This window comes from Vicugna pacos, chromosome 3, assembly GCF_048564905.1.
Source record: "Vicugna pacos chromosome 3, VicPac4, whole genome shotgun sequence".
Taxonomy (NCBI): domain Eukaryota; kingdom Metazoa; phylum Chordata; class Mammalia; order Artiodactyla; family Camelidae; genus Vicugna; species Vicugna pacos.
This window is the reverse complement of record NC_132989.1, coordinates 97,924,733-97,938,837: the sequence shown is the minus strand read 5'-3', so window position 1 is coordinate 97,938,837 and position 14,105 is coordinate 97,924,733. Positions and strand designations below refer to the sequence as shown.

At 41.1% G+C, this 14,105-nt stretch overlaps 1 protein-coding gene across 3 annotated transcripts in view; it reads left to right on the top strand.

Annotated features, from left to right (window-relative positions):
- The window catches only part of NPR3 (natriuretic peptide receptor 3), a 65,021-nt gene that overhangs the window by 14,750 nt on the left and 36,166 nt on the right, over positions 1-14,105 (top strand). For all 3 annotated transcript variants that reach the window (XM_072958804.1, XM_072958803.1, XM_072958805.1), the window contains one exon: positions 6,022-6,188. In XM_072958804.1, coding sequence (XP_072814905.1) covers positions 6,022-6,188 — 167 coding nt within the window. The remainder of the gene's footprint in view (positions 1-6,021; positions 6,189-14,105) is intronic.

Sequence of the window (14,105 nt, the reverse complement as noted above, 5' to 3'; positions counted from 1 at the left end):
TCTCTGAGATTTTGCACCCTAAGGAAGATCAGGCATATGTTCATGAAAAATTCTTCAACATCTTCCTCTCCCTGTGCTTCCTCACATCAAACTTCACACCTGCTCTAGAAAAAGGCTCTATTTTAAATAATACTTATCTGATCCCGGATTTTTTAAAAAACTTGTTGACATTGTGTCCATATTTACCGATTAATAGATTGTCTAGGTGAGCACTCAAAAAAACTTCTCAGATCTGCCCTAATTGTATTGTTATAGGAGTTCTGAATATATTATGATATAAATTCAAGTGATGGAAATTAAGACTGAAAGGATAGGTTAAAAAAAAAATCTAGAGTGAAGATGATATGTATCGCCCTGTACAGTTTTGAATAGCACCACGGGCATTCCCATTCCCTGGCGTGATATTCTTTGGATGTAAGTTAGGTGGAAAGTTATTTGGATGATTCTGTCTGGGACTGTAAGATTACCATAGAGCTTTCCTGACTTGCTGGGAACTCAGAGGGCACTAGTTCAGGTGAGGATGGAAGGGCTGGTAATGCTCATAAATTACTTGACTCGCTAAACGTAGAAAAGTGACAGAAAAACTGGGGAGGGATTGGATTTACGTTTTGCTATTAAAGTCCTATTTGCATGTGATAGTCAGTTTGGGATAATGAGAAAAGAGAAAGCATTTTCACACAGTCTTTCAACAGTAACAGTCATTAAATCATATTTAGGCACTTCCTCTTCTGATCTTTCTTCCTCTGTTACTTTTGTTTTGAACATTTTTTGTCCCCCCACTGCATTTGCAGTTTTAAATCTTGGAACACCCCAGACGCTGATGAGATGAGCGAGGAGCAGGCAAGGCACCAGCCTTTGGAGGCTGGCTTGCATTTGAATCCTGCTTCTGTTTATTAACTAGGTGACTTTGGGCACATTAATCTCCTTGAACTTCAGTTTGCTCGTCTATTAGATAGGGATCATACTCAAATCTTCCGCATTTGAGGATTAAAGAATGAAGTGAAAGAGGCACAATGGTTCACAGTCGTATCACTCAGTTTGTGCTGCTGATGGGAGTAGCTGGACCAGGCAGCTCAAGGCAAGCATGGAACACTGGACATTTGGAGAGGGTGGGGTGAGGCCAGGAGGTCAATGCTTTTTCCTCACTTAAATAACCACAAGAGGTCAGGAGCCACGGTGTGCTGCAGCCAGCCCAGGTGGACTCAGGCATCCACCTCTTGGATGTCTTCTGTGATGTCTCAGGTCATCATTCATTCCACGCTTACCAACAGCTTACTATGTGCTGGGACTCTGGTAAGTACCAGAGCAGCAGGATGACATCGTTATCCCAACGCGGGTACCCCTGCTCGATGCCAGTTCCCTGGGCACAGGATTGCTGAGCACAGGCTTGGGGCTGAGCAGGTTATTTCCTCTTCCACAAGTATCCTGTACCCTTCTCACTCTACATGCCCGCTTGGGGCTCCCATATTGCTTAAAACAAAATGAAACAAAGAGCAAATTTGTTTTCCCTTATTCCTGAAACAACTTCATAGAATCACCTTCTCTGCCCTACTTCTTCTCACTAGCTGACTTCTTTCTCCTCGTCTTAATTCCTTGTTCAGGCCCCTTGTAAGACTGTGACATCAGTCCCCAGCGCTCCCCTGAGAGTGCCAGCCTCAGTCACCACTGACCACATCACCAGAGCCATCAGCCTTCCCGCAGACCGCCCTCCACCCTCTGATGCGGTGCTGTCCGCTGGAACCTGCTGTGATGCTGGCTGTCTTCTATCCTGTGTTGCCCGGCACGGGAGCCACTAGCCACATGTGACTCTTGCACGTATGAAATCTGGCAAGTGCGACTGAGGAGCTGAAAGTTTAATTTCATTTAATTTTGATTCATTTAAATTGAAGTAGTCTAGACACACGGGTCTAGCAGCCGCTACAAGAGTTCAGCGCTGGATTTCTTCCTGGAAACCCTGTTTTTCTTAGCTTTGGTGGCACAGCATTCTTCCAGCTTTCTGTTAGCTCTTCTCTGGCTCCTCTTATGCCTCCTGCCCACTAAAAACAGCCTCCCTAAGTGTGTTCTCCTCTGCCCTTCTCTTTCTGCATGCTCTTTCTTATCCAGTGCCATCCATCTCTGGGATCTAACTCTAAGACATATGGATGTGACATCCGATACTCTCTAGCCCTCACTCCTCTTTCTGGCTTCGGACCACTATTTCCAGCCCCAGCCTGGTGCTGTCACTTGGGTGTTCTTTAGCAGTCACCTTGGAGTGACCGTGACCCTAACTGAAATCATTATCATTTCCATGTCCTCCCCACCCCTCCTCCTCCCGCTGGCTCTGCCCTTTCCTCTGACGACCGTTTTCCTTTCCTCCTTGGCATCACCAGTGACGCATCTCCCCCAGGGCTGCCGTTCACTCCCTAACTCACAGAGTCCTAAGATTCCTCTTTCATTCTCAAGGGCTCTCCCTCTTTTTATGATTATAAAAGCAGTAAATACACTTCTGAAAATTTGCTAAATTCAGAAAAACACACAGAAAGAAAAGAAAAGCAAACTTGCCTGTGATTCTAGCCACCCTGGGAACCATGTTTAACCTTTTTTGGGTGGAGTGTGACTTCCCACATATAACCTCTTATAACCTCTTGCCCGGATTACTGTGGCTGTGAACCCTCAGTGTCTCCCCAGTCTAATCCATTGCTATTTCCCAAGGCATGAGTCTGATCATGTCATTCTTCTGTTCCGCTCGTAAATCTCCACAGGCACCCAGTTGTCTGCTGAATTAAATTTGTCCCCACTGTTGGGGCATCAGGCCAAGCTGGCCTCTGCTTTCCTAGCCTCCAATGGCCGCAGATGGGAGATGTTATTGACACGTTACAATAAGGAATGCCTACAAAAGCAAGAAGTCATTGTATTGGTTATGGTTGTGACTAGATACCTACCCAGCTTGGCTTTGATTAATTAAGCACTCTTGTGTCCATTCTTTTTTCTAGAAAACAAACTCTAAATTCATTACCTTTTAGATTGTGACAGACAGATTGATTGTACTGGATTTCACGTCTTTCAGAATTAGAAAAAGTATTTCTTCCATTTTAGTGACTAGATAGTTGCCATTTCCAGTTCTATGTGTATTTTCTAATTGCATACAGGGTTAAGTGTTTCCTTTCTTGTGCCTCTGGGAAGAGCTCTTACCCAGAGCTGAGAAAGTCTCACCTTTTTGCTTAAGAAGCATCATTCCTGCTGATTCTTGATACCTCAAGTCAATTCAAACTGAATTAATAAGTATTGATGGCATGCCTGGAAGCAATGGGTTCCCCCATGAGTTGAAGATGTTCTGGACATTCTGAGAATTTGGGGGTCTTCCTGGCAAAAGGGTTTGGCCCCTTCCCAAAGGCCACATTGTCTGCCCTGAGCACCCAGTGAGGTTTGCCCTGGTTGGGGGCAGTGACGCACAGCTCACCTGCTCTCTGAGCACGGGCATAGCTGTGGCCTCAGCAGCACTGGGGAGGTTTCACATGGGAGGAGGAGGAGGACTTCAGCAAGTTTTGTTTGGTGGCCTGAAATTTAATCTTGTGCTCATTGAGAATGGATCTAGCCCTTAATGAGTTCTGTCCTCAGCTCTGTCTTATTTATCTTAGAACAGTTCCCTGGCACACAGTAAGCAATTAATAAATGGCTGCTATTATTGGGATTATGATTAAACAGACGCTTCCACAAACACATTCTTTGTCTCTGTCTTTTCTCGTGCTCCAGACTGAGGTTCTCAGCTGCCCACTGGATGTCACACACATTGACACCTTTGCCCACGCCCTAGGCTCTGCCAAGCAAGCATTCCCGTCCTCCTCTCCTCTTATTAAAGTCCTACTCACACATTTAGGGCCAGGCTGATGCCTCCTCCTGGCATGAAACCTCCCTCGTTGGAGCTGGTTGCCTCTCCCTCTGTACTCTGTGTTGCTTCTTTGTACCGCCCCCGGCCCCTCACACTAAGCTAACTGTCACCCTGTAATAACTTCAGCAGTTTACATGTCCATCTCTAAATCCCTCTCTTGAAGGAGGTGGAGACTCTTCAAGACATTCATGATGCCCACTGTGGTGGCTATCACAGAACCTTGCACGTAGTTCAGTTAATCCATGTTTGTCTGATTTAAGCTGTGATAGAAATTTCAGAGCTACCAGCTCTTTCTTTTTAAATTGAAGTTTAGTTGATTTATCATGTTGGGTTAGTTTCTGGCATACAACACAGTGATTCAGGATTCAGTCATACATACATCTATATATGTATATACATATTCTTTTTCATTTTAGGTAATTGTAAGATATTGAATATAGTTCCCTGTGCTATACATTAGGACCTTGTTATTTATCTGTTTTATATATAGTAGTTTATTTCTACTAATCCCAAACTCCTAATTTATCCCTCCCTCCCTTTCCCCTTTGGTAAATAAAAGTTTGTTTTCTCTGTCTGTGAGTCTCTGATAGCATATGATATTTGTCTTTCTCAGTTTGACTTACTTTGCTCAGTGTGATAATCTCTAAGTCCGTCCATGATGCTGCAAATGCATGATTTTATTCTTTTTTATGGCAGAGTAGTATTCATATATGTATATATTTTCTTTGTCTAATCATCTGCCGTTGAACATTTAGGCTGCTTCCATGTCTTGGCTGTTGTAAACTGTGCTGCTATGAACATTGGGGTGCATGTATATTTTTGAATTATAGTTTTCTCTGGATATGTGCCCTGGAGTGAGATTGCTGGATCATATGATAACTCTATTTTTAGGTTTTAAGGAATCTCTGTACTGTTTTGCATGGTAGCTGCACCAATTCACATTTCCACCACCAGTGTAGGAGGGTTCCCGTTTCTCCACACACTCTCCAGCATTCATTTTGTGCAAAGCCACCAGCTCTTTACTGAGCTTTTTCTGTAAAGATGGAGTGAGTCCCAGGCAGGCTTGGCTGCACACTCCAGAGGCGTCCTGACCGTTCAGCTGCTGGGTACCCGGCATCCGCTGTGGACTGGGGGGTCGGGGTGGCAGAGACCTCCAGGATTCATGATGATAATTCATTGAATTATTATCATTATGGCCAAAAGTTAGAGGTCCATATTTCCTTTTGGGGTCCTGTAAGCCACATATTTTCTCAAAAATGAAATAATAAAGAGGAGAGAAATGATTCTTATCCATGTAATTGGCCTTTGCTTTTGTGAAAGGGAGAGCAGAGAAGCAGCAGGATACTCAGCTTCTCAATCCTCAGTTTCCTCATCTGTCAAACAGAGAGGATAATTGTACCCACATTACAGGATCTTCTGAGGATTACATGAGTTTATACATATAAAGTATTCTGTAAATAAAGCTTTTATTATTGTTGTATATGATCAGTAAATGTTAGCAATTTTTAATTTTATTACTGTTGATTCAGTGATGAATTTGTCCAGTAAATAATCTTTATGAGGTGTTGCCAGCACTAGACAGATACAGATCCTCAAGTTCACCTAAGTTATTTTCAGTCTGAAGTGATTCAAGGAATATTTCAAGAAATATCAATAATCTCAAACCTTTTTCTCTTAATAGCACCAAGTTTATATACATTACTTGCATAAATTTGTCGAACCTAGCCATCCCTGCCTTCCACATCTATATAACGTTGGGTTTAATTATATCACAGTTCCATCTTGATTGACCTTCACAGTTGATTGTAGGTATTAAAAAATAAGTGTGAATAAAAAGGAATAAACCTACTTCTTACTCCTCAGTGTGGCGATTCTTGGGGGCTGAAAATTGCAGTTTCTTGGCTATTAGAAGGTAACTAACCCAACAGTGCTTTTCTCTCAGTCTCACATTTCAAAGGGACACATGTCCAAAGGGCCTTCTCCTCCTTTGAGGATCTTGACATTGTCACTTTATACCCAACAGCAAAACTATGACAATACCCCCATCCCAGCTGCCAGAAGAAACACAGAGAGACGCATCGCAGAGGAAAAGGGAGAATGGCCCTTTTATGGTAACTGGCTTGGAATTATAAATATTTTTACTTCTCCCGTAGGAGATGGCTCGTGGAAGAGAGGAGACAAATACGACTTTGAAGCTAAGCAAGCGTACTCATCCCTCCAAACAATCACTCTACTGAGGACAGTGAAACCTGAGTTTGAGAAGTTTTCCATGGAGGTGAAAAGTTCTGTTGAGAAGCAAGGGCTCAATGAGGAGGATTACGTAAGTGCTTGATTGCGAGCCTAGACCTTCAGCATCCTGAAAAACAGTCTTTGAATTAAATCAGACGTGATAAAGCGTCCCATCCTGAGCCCTTCAAAGATTCCTAGCTTCAGGTCTGAATGTCACTGTCGCTTTCTGTGTGGTTTTCTTTCTGGCCAGGTTTCCCGGCTTCCCTTCTCCACCATGCCCCCCGACAGCACACCCTTCACTTACACTTTTTCAACTGCTGCAGGAAGGGAAATTGCTTTTTGTGGGTACTTGTGGTAATGCTGAGCAGATGTCTGGAGAGCTCCATCACCTATTCTGCTAGGAGTGTGCTGAGGGGGAAAGCGGATAAAGACTGCCAAAGTTTTGCATGCCTAATTTTTCCAAAGCTTGGTGGCAGAAGGTATTCTGGGTTTCAGAAGGCTCTTTCTTTTGGCAATCTGTCTTAGCGTTGTGACCAGTCTGCTTCTCTCTCTCGTGGCAGTGTGGTTGTCCCCTTTCTCTGCAAGGTGTTTCCTACTGAAGTATTCCTGAGGGCTCCACACCCTTGGTGATGTTGTTACTTGTGCATTTTCCAAGAGCAGACTGGAGTCAGAAGCTTAGGCCAGGCTTGGGATTAAGCAGGGGAACTCTCCTAAGAAGTGGCACCATAGACAACTGACCACGTCTCACGTGATGCCACTGTTTTGCTGCCTCTGGCCCACTTTTCTGTGTGGCCCTTCAAACTTCTGGGTAACTCCTGCAGATTCTTTCTCAGAGCAGGATGAGCAGGCTAGTTGGGTGGATGTGCTGTTTTCCAAACTCTTCATTCCCCTTTATCCAAAACAGAAAAGGAATATCTTCTTAATGACAGATGTAGGGCTTGGAAGTCCTTGCCCAAGGTAGATAATGACCAACTTCATAAGAGATGGTCACTTCCAAATAGGGTCTCACCCAATTTCTTTACTTGAAGTACAACAGAGTTTGGACATTAGCCTCAGACAGACTGTACTCAGAGGCTGGAGGTAGCACTTTCTAGCTATGTGATCTGGGGCCAATTACTCAGTCTCCCTCATCCAGAGTACTCCTCCCTGTTGGGAGGATTACAGACAGTCTAAGTGAAGTCTGTAGTACGATCTGGCCAAAAAGTTGGAACTCAATAAATGGTGCCTCTTTTGTACTGTTTTTATAAGATCATACACATCTTTATATAAGAATTTGCTATCAAATGATAGTCTTATGAACATATATTAATGTCTTAAATGCCATTATGCTATATATATATTATACAGACATCATTTAAAATACTTTTTGACTTTCTTAATCAGCACTGTTTAGTAAATATGTAATGTGAGCCACAAATGTAATTAAAAATTTTCTAGTAGCCACATGAAAAAAAAAGTTTAAAAATTAGGTGAAATTAATTTTAATAATATATTTTATTTCACTTAAATATAAAAATATTATTTTAACATTTAATCAATGTAGAAATTGTGAATAAGAATGTATATTTTTTCTTGTATGAAGTCTTTGAAATCCAGTGTGTATTTTACCCTTACGGAATATCTTAATTCAGGTCAAGTACTCGTAGTGATATGTGAATAGTGGCTCCCGTATTGGACAATGTGTTCTGAATCATGAAAGAAGCAGGTTTTTGTAGTAGAGACCAAGTTTATGAAAACCTATGGTAGTATTGTCATCATCCAAATCCTTTGCTTCAGGGATATGAAAGAACACAAAGGGCACTGTGATTCCTTCAGGAGTGCTGCCAGAGGTGGCCTGTGTCAGTACTGAAAAATCAAAGTCTTTTGCATAGGCCACTGTATATTTTTTTTCTAGAGTTTGTATTTTATTCTGAGATAGGAAAACAGAATATGTAAATTTCTGTGTCAATTTCTGGTACACATCACAATGTCCCAGTCATGCATATACATACATATATTTGTTTTCATATTCTTTTTCATTAAAGGTTATTACAAGATACTGAATGTAGTTCCCTGTGCTATACAGAAGAAACTTGTTTTTGTAAATCTATTTTTATATATGGTGGCTAACATTTGCAAATCTCAAACTCCCAAATTCATCGCTTTTCACCCCCTCTCCTCTGGTAACCATAAGATTATTTACTACATCTGTGAGTCTATTTCTGTTTTGTAGATGAGTTCATTAGTGTCTTCTTTTTTCCTTTTTTGAGATTCCACATATGAGTGATATCATATGGTATTTTTCTTTCTCTTTCTGTAGGCCACTGTATGTTATTTTACTTTACTAGGTTCATATTAATTTTCCAGCTTAAAAACTCAAAAATGGAGTCATTTTGTCTGATCTCCTTCCTGAGGTTGTTGAAGTTCAAGTATTTCAGTGCAGGTTGTCCAACATGATGCTACTCATTGGGCAAAGGTTGGCATTCCAGCGCACTTCTAGATGAATCTCCTTGGTCATCAGATATCCTGTGTTCAGAATATTACATCTTATTTTAATGGTAGATCAAGGAAAACCTCCCTGGAAGGTACACCTACTACGAAGATCCATAATATGTTCCAAGCCAAACACTGTTGCTTTAGAGATTATTTGTAGTCATAGACTACAATACTGCTTCTCTCTGATGGTGGGATCATTAAAATTAGTTTTATAAACAAATAAAAATGATAATGTAAAGCAGAAATTGGAGCTCATTATAATAACTTATTCCATCTTTCATAGTTATGTGTGTTTAGTTGTGTTTTTTGAGTGCCACTGCAGAGGTTTATCAGTGTGCTGAAATGGGTGGCTGCGGTGAGTGTTGTAGAAAAGGGAGATTTGGTGGAAATCTATTCTATTCTGACATTAGATTGTTAAAGTTAGCTCCAGGATGGAAAACCTATTCTATTTTGACACATCAGGTTTTAATAGGGCCCAATGTATTGTACAGTATAGCATAGTGGTTAAATGTGCACGCTTGGGGTTTCATAGACCTGGCTCTGCCTCCTGCTGTTTTTCTCTTGGGCATGTTTTTAAAACTGTGCCGTAAAACTGTGACTACAAAGTGGGGGTAATCGTTTTTAACTGACAAAGTCATTGAAAGAACTCAAGAAGTGTATTTAAATAGTATTTAATGCAATGCCAGGCACTAAGTAAATATTCAGTGGTTGGGGGGCTATGATTTCTCTTCCTTTTGTTTCTTACATTCCAGTCCAATGTAACCACTGTAACCAGTGATACTCCCGCATGTCAGTGTCCTCCCTGGTCTTCCTGCTCATCCTTCAGATAGTAACTCAGATACCGTTTTCTCAGCACGGTTTTTCCTGACACTCTGAACTATCTTATGCCCTCTGTTCCTTTCCATCCTAGCACGCCGCTCGGGTTGTAGTCACTGGGATTTTTAGGTTAACTCTGGCCTCCTCTACCAGACTGTGAATTCTGTGAGAGCAGGAACCATGTCTGTTTCTGCTCACTCTTGCATCCCTCGTACTGTATGCTTGGCACATAGGAAGCAGCCAATAAAAGTAAGCTTTTATTATGATGTTTAATTATTTTAGTTATCTAGTAGCTATTGAACCAGAGGACATCAAATTCAACCCCCTTCCTGTACGGTGGTGAAAACTGAGGCCCAGGGAGGTGAAGTGGCTTTTCCAAATGTAACCACTATATTGCAGTCAGTGCAACAGAGTTGGGTGGTGAGTGAGTCCTGTGGCTAGACCTTATCGGGTACACAAAGCCAGGAGTTCAGTTTCAGTGGGGGATGGTATTGGGGGGCAGTAATGGCTTTTTACAGTGGGAGTTCTGAAGACCATCTGAGGGGTCATCAGAAATAAAGTTAGAGGTAAAGCCCACTGGAGAGGCCCTCGTCACTGGGGCTCCCAGTGTGGCTCAGACAAGTGTCTGCCAAGTGCCTGTCTAGGCTTCTCTGGTAGCTATTTATTGGATTGCCCACATGTGCAGTGGCTCTCACTCAAGGGCGTCTTAATGGAGGTGTTTGGCCTCTGCCACACAAGTGGTTCCAAGTCTAGAGCCCTGGTATTTGGTTTTAGAATGCGCTGTGCAGTGGCCAAGCTGAGATTAGTTGCATCCCCTGACTCCTGGTTCAGTGACTCTCTTTTTCCACTACATCAGTCTGACCTTTTTAATAACAATGTGCCCCAGATGGGGGCAAACCCATGACCTGAAGATTAAGTGTCTCAGGCCCTACAAGTGAGCCTGGCAGGCAGCATAGGCAGAAGCTCTTCCTTCCTCTCCCTGCATCCTGCCTGCCCAAAGACACGCTTTCAAGATATCAGTTTCTCTTTACTCTTTCTCATCCTTGATGAAGCCTGGCTGGGACTCTGTCTCCTCTTCATCTGCAGCTATCGATTTTGCCTGCTTTCTTCTGTAGTGTAAACCATCATTTCCTAAATCATCAGATGCCTTTTATGGCATCCTCCAGGGAGCATGGCTGGGAGCTCTATCCTGGACCATGTGGTCCCATGTGGTCCCATGTGGTCCCATCTTGGGCGAGATCTTCATCACCTAAAAATACCTAAGAAGGTCTATAAATATCTATGGCCACAAGTTCTGGGAGCCCACGGGCGCTGCATTCCTGTGCCAGCACAGACGTCAGACATCTTTCTCTTCAGGATAACACACTCTGAAGCACTGACAGTACTCACACAAGTCTGGACAGTTTATCTTGTAGCAGACCAAATGTGACACAGGTGTGAAAATATCCATGTTTCTAGAGAAATGAAATCAAACACAGTGGAGTGGGCTCACTTAGTTCTTTAGCAGAGGTGCTTTCCAAATTTATGCAAATTTCCATGACCTCTTTAAGTGGATCAAAGTTTCTTGACTTAGGGTGCGTTAACCCTTTATACTTATGTACAAACTTTGTTTGTAATTTATTCACATGGATAGGGTATAACATTGTGCAAGCTTGGAAAAACCACTCCCTTGGAAGAAAATGAATACCTAAATGCTCTGATATTTCTTCATCTTATATTCTAAAACCATTAATCTTATTTCTGAGATGAAAGAGAGATTCATTTATTCATTCCTTCATTCTGGACTAGGGAGTCAGTCCAGTCTTCACAACTCCTGGTGTTTTCACATTATGTCTTTAAGAGGTAGACTTAAATTTGTCACAGCTGCTACTTCTCAGTTTAGACTGAGCCAGTGTTGGAGACATCTTTTCCCCTCTGGCAGCTGCTCTGACTTCTCTGTCCTGTAAATCCCGCTGTTGGCTTTGCCTCATTCTCCTATTGTGTTTGGCACTTCTGAGACCCATTCACTGGCTGGCCCTTTAACAGCTGGCTCTGCCCTTGGGTCAAGCTCACCCTTTTTTCCTGATGTTGTTGTTGTTTGAATCAAAATAACACATGATTTTCTAGATTGAATTCAATGAAAAAAGACCCACACTGAATTATAAATAAATTCATAGTACCATAAGAGTTAAGGTAAACACGGGTCTCCCATTCTGCCCTTCTCCACTCTGGACTCTCATTCTTTAGAGGGCATAGTCCTTAATACTTTTACTGGCTTCTGCTGTTTCCCTCCATATTTCTAAAATGGCTTATTTAAATTGATGTTTTTGATATTATTTCTTGATTCCCTAAGATGGAAAAAAATTAGCTCCTTTACACACTTTTTCTCTAGCAATACTTCTTTTTCCTCCCATTCTTCCAATATTTTTATGACATAGTTTTTAGTTAAAGGTATAGGTGCAAAATAAAATTTGAAGAAAAGCTAAAAAAACATAGTTTTTACTATTTTATATATATATATACACACATACATACACACACACATACATACACACATACACAACAGAATCATGTAGTGTTTTAGGATTACGTTTCCTTTCCTATGTAGCTTTTTGTTTTTTTCTGGAGTTAGTAATTTCCTTGTTTTTTAAAATTTGCTTCCATTTAACTCTCACTATTTCATTCTCATTCCCATAGCCAAACATTTTAAATAATTATGTTTCTTTTTTTCCCCTTTATCTTCTTTCTCTAGTTTAGATTAATTGGTTCCCTCAGTATCAACCTTCAGTTCTCTCTTGGATCAGGTCCTCTTTTTATTGGATATTAAATCTCATTCTTTGTTGATTTTCACCTTAGTTTTGAAGGACAAAGAAGGTATGAGTGGAAAATCTTTTGAGATTTTGCATATCAAAAAACATTTTCTTTTACTGTTATATTAATTGATTATTTAGCTGGGTATAAAATTTTAGTTTGAAGGTTATTCTCCCTTAAAATTTTGATGTCAGGGTCACTATTTTCTTGTTGTTGCAGTTTTTGGTGTTACCGTTTGGATTATTTATTTTTTTCATGCTGTTTTCTTTTCCTTTGTCTCTAGATGCTTTAGTGTTTTCTCTATGTTGTTGGTTGTATCAGTCAGGATCTAGTAAGGGAAATGGAGTCCACACCAGGTAATTCAACAGAAGAAATTTACTGGGAGAAACTAACTTTAAGGTGAAGGAAAAGCTGAAATGCTAAAGAGAAGAGTAAGGCAAGCCAGAGATTAGCAACAGCAAAGAGCCATTACTGTCTCTAGAGCTAGAAGGACCAGAGAAGAGATGGTTTGATCAGTATTCAAGGGTTAGGGTGGCTCATGGGAGCTAGAAGCATGGAAGAAGCCTAGCCTCTGCCAGAGATGCTATCTAAGGCAAAGAGCGAGAAGGAGCAATATCCTGGCTTTTCGCTCTTTCTTGCTCTTCAACCACTGCTTCTTGTTGGCTGAATGAACCAAGAGTCAGCTGTCAGGGAAATGCAGCCTGGAAGAATCATTCTCTAATGATATGGAGTAGAGCAAAGCAGATGTAGGGAGGGGAATGAACTGGAGATCAAAGAGGCAGACAGTTGGCTCACTGGTGTTTTGAAATTTCATGATGACGTGTCTTGGTGTGAGTCTTTTAAAATCTGTGCTGAACACTTTGCTCTTTCTGAAAATTTTAAAGTTGGATGTCAGTTCTTCTCAGTTGATTCTCTAATTTTCTCTATTTTTGAACTGTGCCATTTTCTTTTATTTGCTGAGTGATTTTCACAACTTTATCTTTCAACTGTCTATTCAATTTTTAATTTTTGCTATGGTATTTTAAATTTACAAGGGCTCTTCTTGTTCTCTGAGTGCCTCTCTTTTTAAAAAATAACACCCTGATTTTGTTTCCTAATTGCAGTATCTTCTTTTCCTGAGGATACCCTTTCATCAGTTCTGGAATATACTTCTTTCTCATTTTAACTTATCAAAAGTTGAGATTCATTTTATAATTGGTGGGCTGTCTTAATTTTTTCTTTCTAAGTGCACATAAAACAAAGGTGCTTCTTATAATTGCTGGTATTTCACATTGGTTGAGTTTTTTTTTTTTTTTACTTCCTGCGTTGTCTATTTCTTTCAAGTTCCTATTTAAAAATGTTAATTCTGAATTCTTTCTCTGTCATATTACAAGCTTTTCTTAAACTGTTGGTAATCCTTATCTATCTGTTTATATTTAAAGGTGATCCATTAAAGAGTTCTCCAGAAGCTCTGTGTGTATGGGAACCTGTCTAGTGGTGGACTTTATTGTAGGGTAATAAGACGTCAAGCTGACTTTTTCAGAGGTTATCTCAAATATGATTATGTGAAGTTGTTTCTTAGGCTGGTCAGTTTCAGTAAATAATTCTCCAAATTTCTTCTTAAGAGTCATAAGGCTGCCCTACATTCTGGGAGCCCAGAGAAGAGGAATCTCACCTTTAGGACTGCAGACTTTTCACTTACACCTCAATTTTCAGTATTATGCTTCACCCAATCTCCAGCTGTGCCCTGTACCCTCCCGTTCGGATCCTCTTTGCGTCAGTGTATTAAGACAATAAGTCTTCTGTCTTCTGCCTGGATGGAAGGGGCAGTTTCTTCTCCACGTGAGGGCTGAGGGTGGGGGAGCTGACGTTTAAATGCTCCTTGTACAGCCTTTCAATGAATCCCACTATTTTCAACTCCCCTGCATCCTCACCTCCAGAGGTAACT